This window comes from Grampus griseus, assembly GCF_964374135.1.
Source record: "Grampus griseus genome assembly, chromosome: 7".
Classification (NCBI taxonomy): domain Eukaryota; kingdom Metazoa; phylum Chordata; class Mammalia; order Artiodactyla; family Delphinidae; genus Grampus; species Grampus griseus.
Window position 1 is genome coordinate 15,436,146 of NC_139001.1, and position 17,580 is coordinate 15,453,725.

A 17,580-nucleotide genomic window follows, 5' to 3' on the forward strand; every position below is an offset into this window, starting at 1 on the left:
TCACTCAGTGTTTGGCATTATTTACCTACTTACCCAAATGCTGAGGTTTCCTTTTTTTAACCAGTTTTGTTTTTTATATATAAAATACTAAAAAACACAAAAAATTAAAACTTCACTACTTTAAAAAACTGTACAAAGTAAGACCATCCCAACCTAATTTACCCTTCCTTCCTCAATCCTCTAAAGTAACTAACCATTGCTAACAGTTCACGTTGTTTCTGACGTTTTCCTTAGACAGTCAGACCCACACACATGCTCAGCTTTAGGGTCATGCTTTACTTACTGGTTTCTATTTTCTATAGTGTATTTCATGACATTTCACTTAATATGTCCCATTTTTCCAGGCCAGTACCTTTAGACCTACCTACCTTTTAAATGATACAAAGTCCTATCGCGTGGATGTCCATAATTTGTTCAGCTGTTCCTCTGCTGATGAGCCTTCTGTTGTTGCCAACTCTGCAATTACAAAGAGTGCTCCAGTGGACTTCCGTATGCCTCCCCCTAAAATAGCACTGGCTTAGGGACCATGAAAAACCATCCCTAAAGATGCAAGACTGTAACTATCCACATTTGGTATTGTCTTAGATATCTGAATACCACACTGGAATATCTTAGATATTTCTTAGATGTGACTTTTGTTCTTGAGCTGTATATAATCTCAGTACGTTCGATTTCTCAATGCAGGGCATATGAAATTCTGCTACTACCTTTCACATAGGAGTAGCCTAACTAGGAACCAGCTCGCCTAGCCACTGCTTCTGCCCTCGGTAGTGATGGGCTCAGCACACACAATCTTGTGTCGGTGTTAGCCTCTGTGCTTGGTGTTTCCTGTAAATGTCACTGACCCCAGTGCTTGGTACTGACTTGGCTCTTTTGTCTGTTTCATCCAAAAGCTAACAGGTGGCCTTAAAGCAATACAACTGCCTTCAGCAAAATATTTCCTCTAAATAAGAAAAGCATTTGACATCTGATCTTCTGAGTTGTGACTTACTATAAGGAGCTTGAATAATTTTATGTATATAATTTTTTTTTAAAGTAGAGGATGGGGCTTCCCTGGTGGTGCAGTGGTTAAGAATCCACCTGCTAATGCAGCAGACACGGGTTCGAGCCCTGGTCCGGGAAGATCCCACATGCAACAGAGCAACTAAGCCCGTGCACCACAACTACTGAAGCCCACGCATCTGGAGTCCGTGCTCCGCCACAAGAGAAGCCACCACGATGAGAAGCCCACGTGCCAAAATGAAGAGCAGCCCCTGCTCACCGCAACTAGAGAAAGCCCGCATACAGCAACAAAGACCCAACGCAGCCAAAAAGAAATAGATAAAATAACTTAAACAAGCAAAAAAACTTAAAAAAAAAAAAAAAGTAGAGGATGGCATATGTAATCAGATTCAAGGCAGGGCTCACCTCTGGGACAATCTGTGAGCAGCTCCCTAAGGCCCCTGACCAGAGTCCATGTCGGGGCAGTCGGCCTCCTTGGACAAAGGCAGAGGAGCCACGTGGCAAGTACTTGACGACAATCCGGGTGATTTTCATTTCCACTACCGCCTGCTTTGTTTTCAGGTTGCCTGCCCACCTTCAACTTTCTAGTAAACAGAAAGGATGACTGTAAACATGTAGACTGTGGGTTGAACAAACACCTCCAGGAGAGGGTTTAATTGAATTATGTAAGGCTAAAGCCCTGTTTCTTCTCCCTCATGTGACCCATGCAGTGCAGTAAAAATATACTTGAGGCCCACACTCAGGTTCTTCACTCCTCATCCATAGGTTTGGGCTTGATTGTCTCGGTTTAAGGAAATCAGGAACATGACATGTTCTGCATTAGAACACATTTTGAAAAAGCCCTCCCCCACCCCCACCCCCAGGTGTTAGGAGGTGCTGGCATGAGAGAACTGCTCCAGCATTTGAATTATAGGACTTGTCAGACATGCAAAGCAAATCTGCCCTTAAATATTAAGACAGAAAAGTGAGGATGTTGAGGAAATGTGCCTGCTTGGTTCCAAACCTGGTAGAAAAAGAAATTTCCTACATTCCGCCCACCCCTGAAATGAGTACCTACTTAGGGCCAACAAGAAACCAGTTGTAATGGAGGCAAACCCGTGTAGACATCCACACTGGTGCTGAAAGGCTACTCAGAGACGGACGGGATTCACTGGAGATCTCTTAGCTGTGACTGTCGGGCACAATGTTTAAAAACAGAGCACTGGCAGTGAGCCTGCGGCAGATGAAGTAAAATAAGCCAGACGGAAAGGTGCCCCAATAGCAAACCATGCTGTACGGAGGAGAGAGATCGTGTAGGTGAGACAACCTGTGGGAAACACTGAGCACCACTGTCACGGGGAGGCCCTGGACAGGGTTTGTTCTGGAGCATAATGAAAACAAGCATGGATCGGCTGGACCTGACTGACCTCCTCTCCAGTCTTCAAGTTAGTTCAGCGTCTTGCATCCTAGTTGATCCATACATGTAGTCTTTACTCCCTTCTTCCCAAGGAACATTTTCCTCCTTTGCTTACCCATCTACAAATCCAAATGAAATACGTAAAGCAGTGGTTTTCAACACATTAGACACCAGGCAACGAAGGCCAGTGATCCCCCGAGAGATAGAAAAGAAACAAGGTGAGGCCTGTGATTCTCCAGCTTACGGCCTGGAGAGAGTCCAGGCTGTGGTGCAGCGGTGGGGGCCCAGGTGGAGGTCGGAGGTCTCCAGGAGTTGAGATGGAGCTGGGAGTCCACAGAGGCCGAAGCGGCTAGAGTTGGCAGGGAAGCGGTAAGAGCCGAGGAGAGATAGGCAGAGGCCCCGCCCTTGAGTCTTAAGTTGAGCACTGCCAGTGCGTGCATGTGAGGGAACTGCTCAGGAAGAGGAGACCGCCTGGAACATCCACAGACGTGAGGGAACCGCCCTGGGAGCCCACACGAGGTGGGCCGGAGCTAGCAAACCTCGGAACCCATGGGGAGAGTACCCAGAAGGGCTTTGCCTCCGTAGTGGGGAGACCAACTCGAGACTAAGCGTTACTCTGGTTCAACCAGTAAAGCTTAAAAGTAAGGTCCAGAAGAATCAAACTACTTCCAAGGAATGAACTGCGTCCTAGAACAAAGAATATGTATAGTGATAAAAAAATATCCAGCACCCAACACTGTAAACGTCACAGTATCTGGCATCCAATAAAAAAAGTATCAGGCAAAGAAACTGGCAAATACAACCAATAGGAAGGGGAAAAATGAATTAAAAAAACAGACTGAAAAATTACCTAGCTGATAAAATTAATAGACAAGGATATTATAACTCTATCCCATATCTTTAAGAAGCCAGAGCGAAGATTGAACAAGTCGAGACGTGGAAGATGGATATTTTCAATTTCTAACAATGAAAAAACTATGATGTTGGAGATAAAGTAGAAAGGGATACCCTGATGAAAATACTATTACCCATTTAATAGCAGCAGAACTGATTGACTCACTTCATGAAGAATTTACGTTAAGCTGTGGTTTTATTCCCCCACAGCAAAAATAGTTTTCCAGCCAAATATTTTTATCAGTACCTAATTAAGATGGCTAAAATGGTCTGTGTTTAGTGTGCCCTGTGCACGGTTTCCTGTCACAGGGTCATCCACCTGGTTCCCACAAGACACTGCAGACTGGAAGCCCAGGAGATCCTGGCCCCTATTTAGGCTCACGCATGCAGGTAGACGGCATGATGGCAGTACCAACTGTCACCCTGCCCCACCTGCAGTGCTCTAAGGCTAGCTTTGTGTGTATTGAAGAGGCATTGACATTCTTTGAACCTCTCCACTGAGAAAGAATCTGGCTTGTGCTCCAACCAAGGGGACCCTGATGTTATAGCGAGAGAGTGCCAGCTACAGGTGCCAACAGGTGTGTTGAGTGTGTGCAGCAAAGAAGCGTCCCAGCCGGAACTCCAGCTACATCCCTGCTTGTCTTGCTGGCTTTTGCTTGCTATACAGACAGGCGTGGAAGAGGAGAAAGGATTTTGGCTTCTTATAGATTTCCCTTGTCTCATGAGGCTACAGTTTTAAGAATTTAACATTCTATTCATGGTCCACATTCAGCGCTCATTCTTCTTAGTATGCATCCTGTACGTAGTCAAGTCTGCACTACAGGTGTGCTCCACCTGAAGAAAACAATGCGTGCGTGGTGTGTCCCAAATAATCCATTAAGGAGCCTTATGTTTACAGAAATGAAGAAGTGCCATGCCATATGACTTAACAGCAAATCCCTCAGTGCACTTAAAATTCACATTTAAACAATCAAAACACAGGCAGCTTTTAGGAAAACATCTATCCCATAGAACGAGATACGTCTATACTCACATCCCACTTGTTTCCAGTTAACCTCTCTTACTAGAGAAACAGGGCTTGGTTCTTGATCATCAAAGAGCAACGTGGAGTATTTACAGGTCCTGGAAAGAGCCAGGATCGTGGTAAAATGTTTTTAAGATGAAGTTTCATGGGACTGCTTCAGGGAGCTGAGCAAAGAGAAGAGGGAAGAGGCACGGGCGCCAAGGGCGCAGACTGAGTCCCTCGCTGCCGTCCCGTCTGCTGAGAGACGAACAAGAGGACGTGGGAATGTCAGGTTCAGAGCCGGCAGAAAGGGAAGGCACCCACGGGTAAATATTCGAATGAAGAACAGTGAAAGGAGACTAATCACCTGTAGATGTCAGCTCCTCTGGATGGTCCCACGTGGAGGCAAGGAAATGGACTAAAGAGCTGCTTCTGCTTCCTTCCTGTTCTCGTGATTCGGTTCTGCAACATCGAAGCCCCTTGCTCACCGCTTATCCCACCCCTGCCACCACTGTTATTCCCACACACACTCACCAGCACGGGTGTGGTCTGTCTTTGTTAGAGCTGGAGGTTTTTGGAGAAGCGTCTCTGGCAAGCTGTGCCCTCACCGTGGAGTACCATCTCATCCCTACTGTGCATCACATCCCTGTGCAAACCCCATCTGTTCTTTTTAAGCCTGGCTCACACACTACTTTTCCCACGAGCCTCCCTTGAGTCACAGACCTCAAAGCTGGAATTCCTCTCTCCCTCTTCTCAATTCACACTACAAAGTTATCTTTTCCCTACAGCCTTAACACTTTGGGTCTCGATTGTAATTTTCTGAGCCTGAGTCTCCTCTCTCTGGAGAGAACTCCACAGGGCAGATGAGGTCCCATCCGGCCTCAAGCATGCAGCATATTAGGTATTAATGAAACACACAGCATTCAAGGTACAAATAGGTCCCAGCCTCAGCCCTGCAAAGAAGAGCGTCATCAGCTTTCGGCACCATTTCAAATAGCGAGGGACGCCTAAAGGCAGAGCACATCGTTGCAGTGACGTGAATGTGAAATGCGCTCACGTCCATTTTGTTCAGCAGACAACATACTCATCTGTAAAACACGCTCATCTGTTTTACTTACCTTTACCAGCCTCACCTTTAACATTCACCTTTCAATACATAGTGACATTTATCTCTAAGTATGGTTAAGAGGATGCTCTTTAGTATCAAGGACTTGGAGGATAATTAAGCATGCAGTCTTACCACTTACTTCCTGTTCATCACACCTGTGGCTGCTGTGATGCTCACCAACATTTGCACGTGACTGAAGCATGACAGCGACAGAAAATTGTACAGCCTCCTGTTTATTTTTGTCGCCTCTTCTCACCTCAGGTCGCATGAACCCTGAGGATCTGGGGGAATAAGATCTAGGGAAAAAAAATTCCAAGGTAGCAGAACACTGGGCTTTTAAAGCATTTAATAAATCTTAAAGAAAAATGATTTTATTTTAAAAAGAATAAATTTACATATGGTACATAAGACAGCTGAAAGTTTCCAAAATAGAAACCCGGAGCCTATGGCCCCGAAACACCGCATGCTTTGGTTACACTCGGGAAGCATGAGTCGCCTATTTGGGCAAGAAAATCCTGTGCTACGCTGTGATCTGCAGGCACGTGGAGGGGCGATTTCAGCTGTTTAGGGTTTTTAGTTCATGGTCTCGTCTGCGTTTTCTTTTGCATATTCTGTTATGGTGCAAGTCCGAGCAAAGCTGGCCTGAGATGATGGCTGTTTAAAATGACAGTCACAGGATGATGTCCTGGTCCAGAGAGGTGGTGGGCTGGGGGCAGGATGAGGACCGCCAGGAACAGGGCGTGTGTTCTTCCTGGAGGGGCCAACGACCCCAAGGGCTCTGCTGTCACCATTTCCAAGTTCAGGACTGGCCAGACCGCAGGTCCTAAGCTTAGATTGGATACATCACGGTGAGCTGGATTCTGAAACTTCATCTCCAGGACTCCCGCTCAAGAGAGGCTCTGGACCAAGCCTGACGCAAGCCAGCAGGGGGCAGTCTTTCCCCAGAGAGAAAATCCAAAGGTCAGAGACAGAAGGCATAGTCTTTGAAGGGGCGTGTGTGTGCGTGCGTGAAGGAAAGACTGAGAGGGTGTGAGGGTCTAACAGAGTGAAGCGCTGTGTGAAGTGAATGAAGAGGGCTGGCCGAGCTGCAGTTTGAATCAGGTAAGGACTTTTCCAACCAGTTTCTAAGCCACAGAACTAGTGCTCAAAAACTAAGCTTGGCCTCACCAATATGCACATTTTATTCTTCAGATGCTACATCAAGAGACTTTGAAAAGCGACCAGTCATGACAAATCCACGGGTCTTTCTTTAACGAGCTGTGGCTAACATATTCATCCTCAATCCAAATTGTGTAAATACAGCCTTAAATATATAATACAGCTGATCGCAATCCAATTGCTGGGACTTAAAACGAAAGGACATCAGTAAAATGTACACACACACAAATGAATCACCCACACCCACTGCTGTGACAGTGATTATGGCCCTTCTCAAAAGATACAAGTGGAAAAGGCTGATCCTTTTGCTAGTTGGCTTCAGAGAAATCAACTAAAATCATTTCGCGTAAATATTAGCTAGCACTGTGACCTCGGGTTTGGCAGCCTGTGGGGACGGAGGTACAGGGAAGTGCCCCGTGCACTGCATTGTGGGGCGGCCTAGGGCAGGGGTGCCCGTGAGCTGGGGCATCTCCCCATCACGGTGCCACAAATACTGGTCAGAGTATGATCTAAAAACAGGCAAACGGCAGGTCATTTTGACCCCTGCCTTCTAACTATGAAAAATGTCAGAAGAATTTGAAGGAAAATTAGGATGTCTTACAATTATTCTTTTCAATAAACTGGAGCATTAGGTCAAATACTAAGGATCATCACAACCAAAAGGCCAGGGTGCGTATTCAAAATCAGGAGAAACGGTGTTCAGTTTTCACGCTGGATGCAGAGGTAAGGGCCTGACTCTCCAGGCAGGCTAATTTTCCCCCGAAGTGTGTGCATGGTGAGGATGCAAGAGGGTTATAAATCGTTGGCTTCAGCAGCTCAGGCGCTACACGCAAAAGACACGTTGTTAATTACATGTTGATACTCACTTTTAAGAACATTGTTGATACCTGTTCCTCCTCATTCTTAAGAACTGAAGAGGAGCCCCTGCAGGGGGTTGTCTGCATAATGACCACCTTCCTAAGTCTAAGGACTCTCCCGAGATTTAAAGGGTGTTGTATTTTGTTGGCTTCTTTTCCTAAGAGAGGCTGATGTGGTTCTTGCATTAATTACCCTTCAAATTGCCAAGAGGTGAGAAAGAGGTGGGAAGATGGAAAGGGAGCCACTGGTTCTATTCAGATGAGCAAATAGATTTAGGAAACTAAGTGGAGGAACAGTGTCAGGGAGGGAGGCCTATTCCCTCTGTCAGGCCCCAGGAAGGATTATGTTCCTCTGTTCTTCTATTGATCCACTTTCACGGACAGACAACACTGTCTTCCCAGTTTGTAAGGAAGCAAAAAAGCTGAAGCAGAGGGCTTGTCCCAAGTCACTCTGATGCAGGACAGAGCAGGACACTCAGATGAGGTGAGAAGGGAGCAGCCAGTTGGGTTCATGGGTCAGAAGAGGATAGAAATGGTGCCTGGAATCTTGCAAAGTGTACAAACGAGGAGGAGAGGATCCCTGTCCAGTATGCACCTGACAGAGACCAGGATGCATAAGGAAAGCAGGCTCATGCCCGTGACCTCGCCAGCTTTGCCCCCGCGTTTCATGCTTCCCAGCGAGGTTCACAGTGCTCTTTCCCCCCAAGCAGGCACTGTCTAATGTGATCATCACGACCAGAAAGTCGCCCTGTCCAAGGAACGCAGTTTCACGTGGCGCCCCCTTTCTCTTGGACCAACATTCCAGTTTTGGAAATGAGGCTCAGTGCTGGGCAAGGTCACAGCTGAAAAGGAACGCCCGACGTCCAGCCTCCTGGATCATGCCCGTCTCTTTAGGTTCTGCAGAACCCAGGAGGGCTTGTGGCCGTTCCTAAGCCAGGCCACAACTCCTGCCAGCCCAGGACGGGTCCAAAGTCCAAGTAACGGACAGGGTGGGGCGCCTTAAAGAACTCAGCTGGGGGTCTGCCTGGCTTCATCTGCAACATGACGCTTACAGGCTAGTGGTCACGTGAGACCATTTTTCCTTCCATAAAGCAGCAACATTTATCTCAGGTATCAGCAAAACAGACATGTGACTTAGGGAATTTTTTTTTTTTTTTTTAAAGAAAAATGTGTTGTCAGCTTCCCCACTCAACAGCTTTTTGGTGTCTTGCTCTCATGTCCAGTGAGCTAATTTCCGACCACTTGAGGCTCACAGTAATCCCAGAAACCTGTGTAGCATTGGCACGAAGGTGGTAGCACAGATGCCAACTGACGTGTAGGTGACAAACTTGTAAGGCACTTCGATCTCCAGCCTCTGCCTGGCCTCCTTGTTTCTGGTGACCACCTTGAACCAGGAGTACAACACTTGGAGCGAGAGATTTTGTACAAGTTGACGAACCAGGAGAATCAGCACAATTCCCACAGTAAATTTGGTCAGACCCAAAACTAACAGGTCGCTGGTGAGCGGTGGGATGTTCTGAATAACAGGGAGGGATTCCGTGGGCTTGGACACGAGCTGGAAAAAATGGTTGATCCAGAATCCTATGGTCACCCCAGCGCCGGCAGCCATGATGGTGGTGGTGTCCGCTCTGGTCGGGCTGTAGTAATCAGACACGGGGTAATTGTAACACAGGAAGAATGGTACCACCAGGACACACACAGGGAAGAGGGGGCTGGCCGAGTCCAGGCGATCGATAAGGGTCCAGGCGGGGTAGGTGAGGACGATGAGGATGGCGGTGATCAGGATGCCACCCAGCACATCCTGCAGGAGAGACACGGATGATGTACATCAATCAGATGAGTGCTTCCCTGTATACAGGTATAATTTTGATTCAAATATAATTGATTTGACATTTAAAATACAATTTTTGTATTGTTTTATAATACTTTCTTTTTGTGGTACGCGGCCCTCTCACTGCTGTGGCCTCTCCCGTTGTGGAGCACAGGCTCTGCACGCGCAGGCTCAGTGGCCATGGCTCACGGGCCCAGCCGCTCCGCGGCATGTGGGATCTTCCCGTACTGGGGCATGAACCCGCGTCCCCTGCATCGGCAGGCGGACTCTCAACCACTGCGCCACCAGGGAAGCCCTAATACATATTTTTAAAAAGTACAGTTGTAGACATTTGAAAATAGGAAAAATACAAACCACAATCACGCTATTCATGCTATGTCTTTTCTTCCAGTTTTTCTGTCTTTTGGAATAAATTATTTTCTTAATGCATAGCTATAATCACACTGTTCCTTCAATCTATCATTATTATTATTTTTTGAATTCTGTACTTCAAAAAACTTTGGGCTGCGCCACACAGCTTGCAGGATCTTAGTTCCCTGACGAGGGACCAAACCCAGGCGATGGCAGTGAAAGCGCTGAGTCCTAACCACTGGACCGCCAGGAATTCTCTTTATTATTTTTGATTTCATAGTATATCACAAGGGCTGTCATGATCTTCACAGAGGTGGCGTCATCCTTTCTTGGCAGGCAGGGGTCGGGGCTGCAGCTGGCTGGAGGAGGAAGCTGGCTGCTTCGGGAGCCACTTCCTAGCAAGCACACCGTCATTACTTATGGAGCGCGTTTGTCTGGGGTGGTTTGAGAAGACGCTGTAGGTGTGGTGGTGCCAAAGCTCCGCCGTGCCCGTCTGGGTACTACCACTCTCTCTTCAGAGACAGAATTTCAAATAGTGTATAGATTTCACCGGGTGCGTGCACCCTGCTTGATTTAATCAATCCTTCTTTACATTTTAGATTCTGGTTTTCTTTCTTGCTTTCTCTGACCCTCCCACCTTCCCTATTTCTTCCTCTTTCTCTCCCTCCCTGCTTGCTTCTTTCCTTAAACTCCTGTTTAAAATATTTTTAACTCCTTAATGTCATCCACTTTCTTCTTCCTTTAGTGTTCTCGCAGCAAAATTCATTAGGTGAATTCTTTTTTTTTCCCCACACACACACTGTATTTTATTTTTACAAGAGATAAATCAACTGACACCAAGCATTGTAAATGCATGACCACAACAAAAGCAACAGTGATTGCAATTACCAAACACGAAACACACTCATACTAGGTCATGATATTGACATTCAGTCCAGGAATCCTCCACTGTAACAGCTCCTTTACTTTGCAGTGAAAATTGATTTGTATATTTTTGCCTCTGAGTCCCTGTGGGATTTTTTTTTTATTCAAACAGAAAGTCACAAAAACTATAATCATCTTCATCAGTTCACTCAGTCCCATGTAATTAATTTTTTTATCTTGATCTTTTATGAATTCATCAGTTTTCCATTAGAGTTCTGAAAATGCTTATTCATTCAGTTCAGCAGTATAGTCAGTTACCAGAAACCTGTACTTGTCAGTCTTTTGCACGAATTCCTTGAAGATGAAACCCTTTTATAGGAACATTTTTGCAAAAGCATCAGAGTACACCCAGAACTGTCTGTAAGTGACAAAAGACTTAAAAATGACCACGGTTAAAGATTTGATGAAAGTTCATACTAATGCAATTGACAAGGAAATTTAGTTATTTCTGAGATATACATTTTAAAGTGATAACTAGAATTAGGACTTATAACATTGTACCAGAACATGTAAGATTTTTAGAAATTTCATGTAATGTCTGAAACATTTATATTAACATATTTCCATACAAATAAGGTGAATTCTTAATGTAACCAAGAGATGAATACATCTAAGTCAGAGAATGAGGAGCTCGCTGTGGTTCTGTTACTGGATTATTTTGAAAGTTTACCATTGGAAAATTGAAACACTTTCCTCCATGTATTGGAAAATCTGGGAAACACCAAAAAGTAAAACACATGCATTGTGGAGAAACTGGAAAGCACTGAAAAGTATAAGAAAAAAAAAACCAGATCCTTATTTCCACCGCCTACAGTTAACGCTGTCTATATTTTGGCGTGTTGCCTTCCACTTTTTTTTTTTCATATAAACATAAAGTAGAACTCTAAGGGCTTAGGTTTTTTTTTCTAATAGCTTCATTCATTATTTCTCTTGTTTAGTTTCTAATAAAATGACATCTGATTTGAGTGAACGATGGGTGAGAATCAGACCTTAGAAATAAACACTGAGGCTACAGCAAATTTCACAGATTAGAGGGCATCCATTCTTCCTTCCAGTGCCCATGTGGGAGTGCCTGCTATATGCCAGACACAGTGCTGGAGGATCCAGTGTGAGCCAAACAACCACCACCACACCTAGGCAGAGCTTAGCTTAGTGGACAGGATTACTGTTATTGAAGAGGGAAAGGGATAAGCCTGTGGATCTTGATGGTCCCTTGGGGCTGGAGAGTAAAGAGTAAACACAGGTAGGAGACACTTCCCACAGGGCCCTAGAGTCCAGTCCGCTTCCTAAAGCCTGCATCCAGGGAGCAACGTGAAGCCACTGATGTCGCTCTCATTGGGTACCAACATGACAAGAGTTTCTGACTGCAGTGAGGAGAACAGATAGGAGAGGGGCAAGCGTGGGGGAAAGCCTTGTGTCGCTGCATGTCCTTCACGTGGCACCTGGGCTTTACCTGTTCTTACTTCTGCCATCACCCTTCTCTTCAAATATCCCTCAGGCTTCACGGTCTCCATGATCTTTCTCCCCATGACCTTCTCCTGTGCTATGATTATGCACGGATGTTACTTTATTTGGGGGGAGAAAAAGGAACAATCCTTCATTTAAGTTTCCTGGTTACCAAAACTTGAGCCAAACTCTTGAATTGAATTTTCTACACCTGTCATCTCCACTTCTGCACCTTGAAACACAAGTGCTGTCAACCTAGACTTAGATGATACACCATTCTCAAAGGCCACTTACTAGACATTTGCTGGTTGTTTCTTGAGCATCTGTCTTTGACCCAATAGCCTCATACCTCCCCTTGGGGATCCATGAAGTTCTGGAAAATTATGGAGTTGGAGCACATGACCTAGGTAGGCCAATCAGTGCACTGTATCTCCTGGTCACCGTGATTGGTGCAGGGGTGGTCATGTGACCTACACCAGTCCAATCAGACAAAATTGTGGGGGTTTTGCTTGCAACTCTTGGAAAGAGGTGTTCTTTCTCTTTCTGAACACTGGGCCCTGTGGACTGACACCCTTCACTTAGCAGACCTTTCATATTCAGCTTTTATTAATATTACCCTGCACCATCTTGGCTCTTCTCTGACCTCTAAGAAGTCTCTTTCTTGGTTTCCTCCTTTAGATCCTAATAGATCCTAAACAGGCATTTTCACAGATTCTGTCTTCAGGCTCTGTGTGTTTTTCTCTGTTGAAAAGTTTGTGCAGTTTCTATGTTGTGTTAGTTTCTGCTGTACAACATTGGAGACATAGATTTGAGTGTCACGCTGGTAGAGAATGGAGAGATGAGGCCATGGACCTACACAAACTTTTCAACAGAGAAAAACATGTAGAGCCTGAAGACACAGTCTGTGGAAACGCCCATGTTTAGATGCTCCAATAAAAATTTTAATTTCAAAAAACTGGTCAAATAAGCTATTGTATAATCATTGAGTGGAATACTATGCAACAATAAAAAAGCGAAGTACAAAAGAAAAAAAACAACTATGTCTCCAGGTGTCTCTCTCAAACTTTAGTCCTGCCTCTTCAGACTGAAAGCTAGACATTTTCATTCAGACGTCCTGTCAGCGCCCCCAAACCAACTTGTCTAAGATAAAAGTCACCAAAATGAAAAATGAGTAAAGGAAATGAGCACTTTATAGGAAAAGAAATACGCATGCTTCTTCAACATATAAAATATACTTAAATTTACTCATAATAAGAAGTGGAAATGAAGCTATGCTGAAGAGAAATTAAAATTTGCATTCACACAAAAATCAGTACACAAATGTTTACAGCAGTTCTATTCATAATCACCCAGAACTGGAAAAAAGAAACCCAATGTCATGCAAGGGGTAAATAAACCGTGCTACTGTCATACAATGGATACTTCTCAGCAACAAAAAACAACAAACTACTGATGGAGGTAACAGCTTTGATGAAATCTCCAGGAAATTATGCTGAATGGAAAAAGCCAGTCTCCAAGGGTTACATGCTGTGGGGTTCTATTTATATGACATTCTCTAAAAGACAGAACTACAGGGATGGGGAACAGATCAGTGGTTGCCAGGATCTAGGGGCAGGGGGAGGGTGTGACTACAAAGGGAGAACATGGGGGACTTTTTTGGGGTGACAGAGCCATTCTGTGTTGTGGTGGTGGTTACTCAGATCTATCCCAGTGTTAAAATCCAGAGAACTATACACCCAAGGCAAAATCAATTTCACTGTTCGTTCATTTAAAAAAATAAAATAAAATATGACATTTTAAACAAAAATAAAAAAGCTGGTGGCCTCTTTTGTTTTCTCTAAATAACAGTGTTGTGCGTGCTGTGTGTGAACCACTGCTCTGGAAACCCAGAGGTTCCAACGTGACCCCACCCTCCCTCCCCTGCCCCACAGACCACTGAGAATGTACCCCTCACCTATCAGCATTAACAAAATCCAAAAGTTCGACAGTATTCTGTTGATGAAACAGTAGTTGGGGGCAAAGGGACTCTTGTCTCTCAATCATATGAATGCATGGCACAACCCTTATGGGGAGGAACCTGGCAATATTTTAAAAAATTATACATTCATATAACCTCTGACGAACAATCTCACTCTAGGTCTTGACCATGGAGATACACCTGCCTGTGTCTGTAAGGAAGTATTTACAAGCTGTCCATTGTCGTATTGTTTGTAATAGCAGGACCCTGGAAAAATGCCAAGCTCTACCTAGAGGGGCCAGTTAAATCTAAGCGTGGTCTATTCATACAATGGAATACTCTGCAGCTGTAAAAAGGATGAGGAAGCTCTGGTGTGGAAGTTTAAAACGCATGGTACTGAACAGTATGTACAGTATGCTACCATTTTCCATTTTTACAACGATGGTAGAATACATGGATACATTTTTACATGATACACAAACAGGTTCACTTGAATGGCAGGGGGTGGAGCCGGCAAGGAGGCTTTTCACAGGATACCCTTGTGTACCTTTTGAATTTTTTTTTTTTTGGCCACATCACACGGCTTGCAGGATCTTAGTCCCCTGACCGGGGATCAAACCCGGGCCCCCTACAGTGGAAGCGTGGAGTCCTAACCACTGGACCACCAGGGGATTCCCCTTTTTGAATTTTATATCATATAAATGTACTGCCTACTCTAAAAAATTAAGTGAAAATAATTCCGTCTCTCCTCTTCCAAACAGGATCTGCCTTTCAATTCCCCACATGAAGTGGGGATCTGAGGTGAGTCTAGTGGTGTCCTCCACAGGGGACTGGGCATATATGATGATGGAGGCATGCGAGTGTCCTGCTGAACCATCACCTGCTGAGGACTGAGGGCGTCTTTCTGCGAGTTTTAAAGGAAAACACAGTTTGAGGGGAGGAGCAGGGCCTGCCCACAATGAACTCGATACTCCACACAAGCCTCTACTTTCTCAGTGGGGAGACGAGGTTCTGCCACTCCGAGTGTCTCCTGGCAGCCCCACTGAACTCGAGTCTGAGCCCTGAGGAAGTCAGACAGGATGGAAGAGTCATGTTGCCTCCATCTGCAAAACACAGAGCTAAAGAATGCTGCCTGGGGCTTCCCTGGTGGCGCAGTGGTTGAGAGTCCGCCTGCCGATGCAGGGGACACGGTTCGTGACACGGTTCGTGCCCCGGTCCGGGAGGATCCCACATGCCGCGGAGCAGCTGGGCCCGTGAGCCATGGCCGCTGAGCCTGTGCGTCCGAAGCCTGTGCTCCGCAACGGGAGAGGCCACAACAGTGAGAGGCCCGCGTACCGCAAAAAAAAAAAAAAGAATGCTGCCTGGAGACCCTTCCGGCAGAGGGCTCTCCAAAGGGAGGAACCCATTCTGCCTCATACCTCCAGGCCACAGTGCCCCATGTGGGCACTTTATGACACCATGACAAAGGTAGAGCATCTGTATCATCCACTGTGGCCCTTGAATTAGAGTCATGGGCACAGATCTGCTTTGCCTGGTGAAGCAGCCGAAGAGTCACTGGGACACGCAGAGCAGCAGGGAAGGATGCCGATGGGGCAGGGACGGCAGAACTCAGAGAAACAATCCTAGACTGGCTGCTGGGACAACATCAGAAGGCTGCTGGGCCTGGAGGGCAGTGGGCAAGACCAAGTTGCTCGAGGTCACAGCCTGGGCAGAGAGCAAGGGACCCAGCAACGTTATCTTCACATCATGGTGTCCAACAGGCCAACCGTGGTGCCAGGGACTCGGACTGGTTCCTGAGCAGATGTGAGACTCCTTTTGCAAAGTCAAGACATTTTTCATGTGGGCATTTCTGTTAGGGTTGAACTGTGTTTAACGCCCCCATTTCTGTAGGGGTTAAACACAGTTTTGCAGAGGACTAGAGGTTCAGAGTGACCCTGTAGGGCTCAGAGAAATTCATTACTTATACATATTTCTGTTGATGGACACCCCCCACCCCCAGGCTCCCTGGCTGCAGAAGCTCAGAGTCCTAATGACTTCCTCTCACCACCTCCGACCAGCAGTCACAGACCCCCCCTCCTTCATTCACAAGCTCCTGCCGTCACCTCCGAATGCCTACTCCCCCACCCAGACCTTCATTTCCCTGCCTGCCGGCCAGTCTCCTGTCCACGGCATTCACTGACCGCCTTCCTAGTTGCTGTTTCAATAACCAAGGTTCGCCAGTTTCAGTGTGCACTGGAATCACTTAGGACAATTATTAAGATGCAGATTTCAGAGGACTGCCCTGATTCTGACCTGCCCTGTGGCCCGGGAGCCTGCATTTTAACACCTCAACATGATGCTGATGTGGTGAGTCTAAACAGAAACGACTCTGAGAAATACCAACCTCTCGAGGACTGAGTCCTGCTTCAGATGGGTTTGGTTAACCTACCATTCCAGGCTTTTCTCTCACTCCTTTCCCATTTGAACATTCCACGCCAGTCAGATAGGTCTACTTGCTTTTCCCACACATGCCTTGCACAATTTTATCATAGTTTTACGTTCCTTTTATGTACGGCACATTTTAACCATCTCTATCTATCAAGATCTTATCAGCTCATCTAAGGCTCAGCTCAAAAGCTACTTCCTTTCCAGAATATCTTCCTGTACCTCCACAGTTGGAAATAACCTGTGCCTGAACTGAATGTAAAGGTACTTGCTTAACAGCACTCAAAAAGCCCCTCTTTTTTTTCTTTTAATTTTATTATTTTTTTTATACAGCAGGTTCTTATTAGTTATCCGCTTTATACATATTAGTGTATATATGTCAATCCCAATCTCCCAATTCATCACCCTCCACCCCCCGCTGCCACTTTCCCCACTTGGTGTCCATACGTTTGTTCTCTACATCTGTGTCTCTATTTCTGCCCTGCAAACCGGTTCACCTGTACCATTTTCCTAGGTTCCACATATATGCGTTAATATACGATATTTGTTTTTCTTTCTGACTTACTTCACTCTGTATGACACTCTCTAGATCCATCCAAAAAGCCCCTCTCTTAAACTGCCTTTGCTGTAGTTAGGTGTTCACATGCTTTTCTCCTGAGTTGATTATGACAGTCTGATCAGTGAGGAGGAAGTTCTCTTGCAACTGGACATCATTCCTCAAAGCTCCTAGCACAGTGCCTAACAGGTAGCAGATACTCAGTTACACAGATTACGGGAATTTAATGCCTTTCTCTTTCCTGAATATCCACAATATTTAAAACCCACTGTTACCATACATCAAAGAAAATGTGCCTTCCTTCCCTCTGTCTTCCTTTGTAACTGCAGTTACCAAATTCCGGGCATCTGGTTGGAATATTAATCGTAAACTCATTCTGTTCCTCTTCAGTGCATCAGGAGATGAGACAGTTTTGGTCCACAGCCCTAGCATTTGAGGCGAAAGTAATTTGGGCCAACATGGCTGCTGCTGTACAGATTTTTCCTTCTAGCCACACAGTTGGATTTTTAGCCATAAAAGGTGGCATTGTAATAAAGACAATTTAGGTATTTCTGTAATAAAAATACTTGAACCATTTCTAATGAACTTTCTAATTTGGGGCTCTATGTTTCTAATAATAAACTTACTCTAAACAGCTCCTAAAAAATAAGGATGAGGGCTTCCCTGGTGGCGC

General features: G+C 45.5%; 1 protein-coding gene across 1 annotated transcript in view; it reads right to left on the bottom strand.

The window, feature by feature from the left end:
- Positions 1–8,667: 8,667 nt before the first annotated feature.
- The window catches only part of SGPP2 (sphingosine-1-phosphate phosphatase 2), a gene marked incomplete at both ends in the record, with an annotated part of 113,909 nt that continues 104,996 nt past the window's right edge, over positions 8,668–17,580 (bottom strand). Inside the window, one exon of the mRNA XM_082658714.1 lies at positions 8,668–9,219. Coding sequence (XP_082514840.1) covers positions 8,668–9,219 — 552 coding nt within the window. The remainder of the gene's footprint in view (positions 9,220–17,580) is intronic.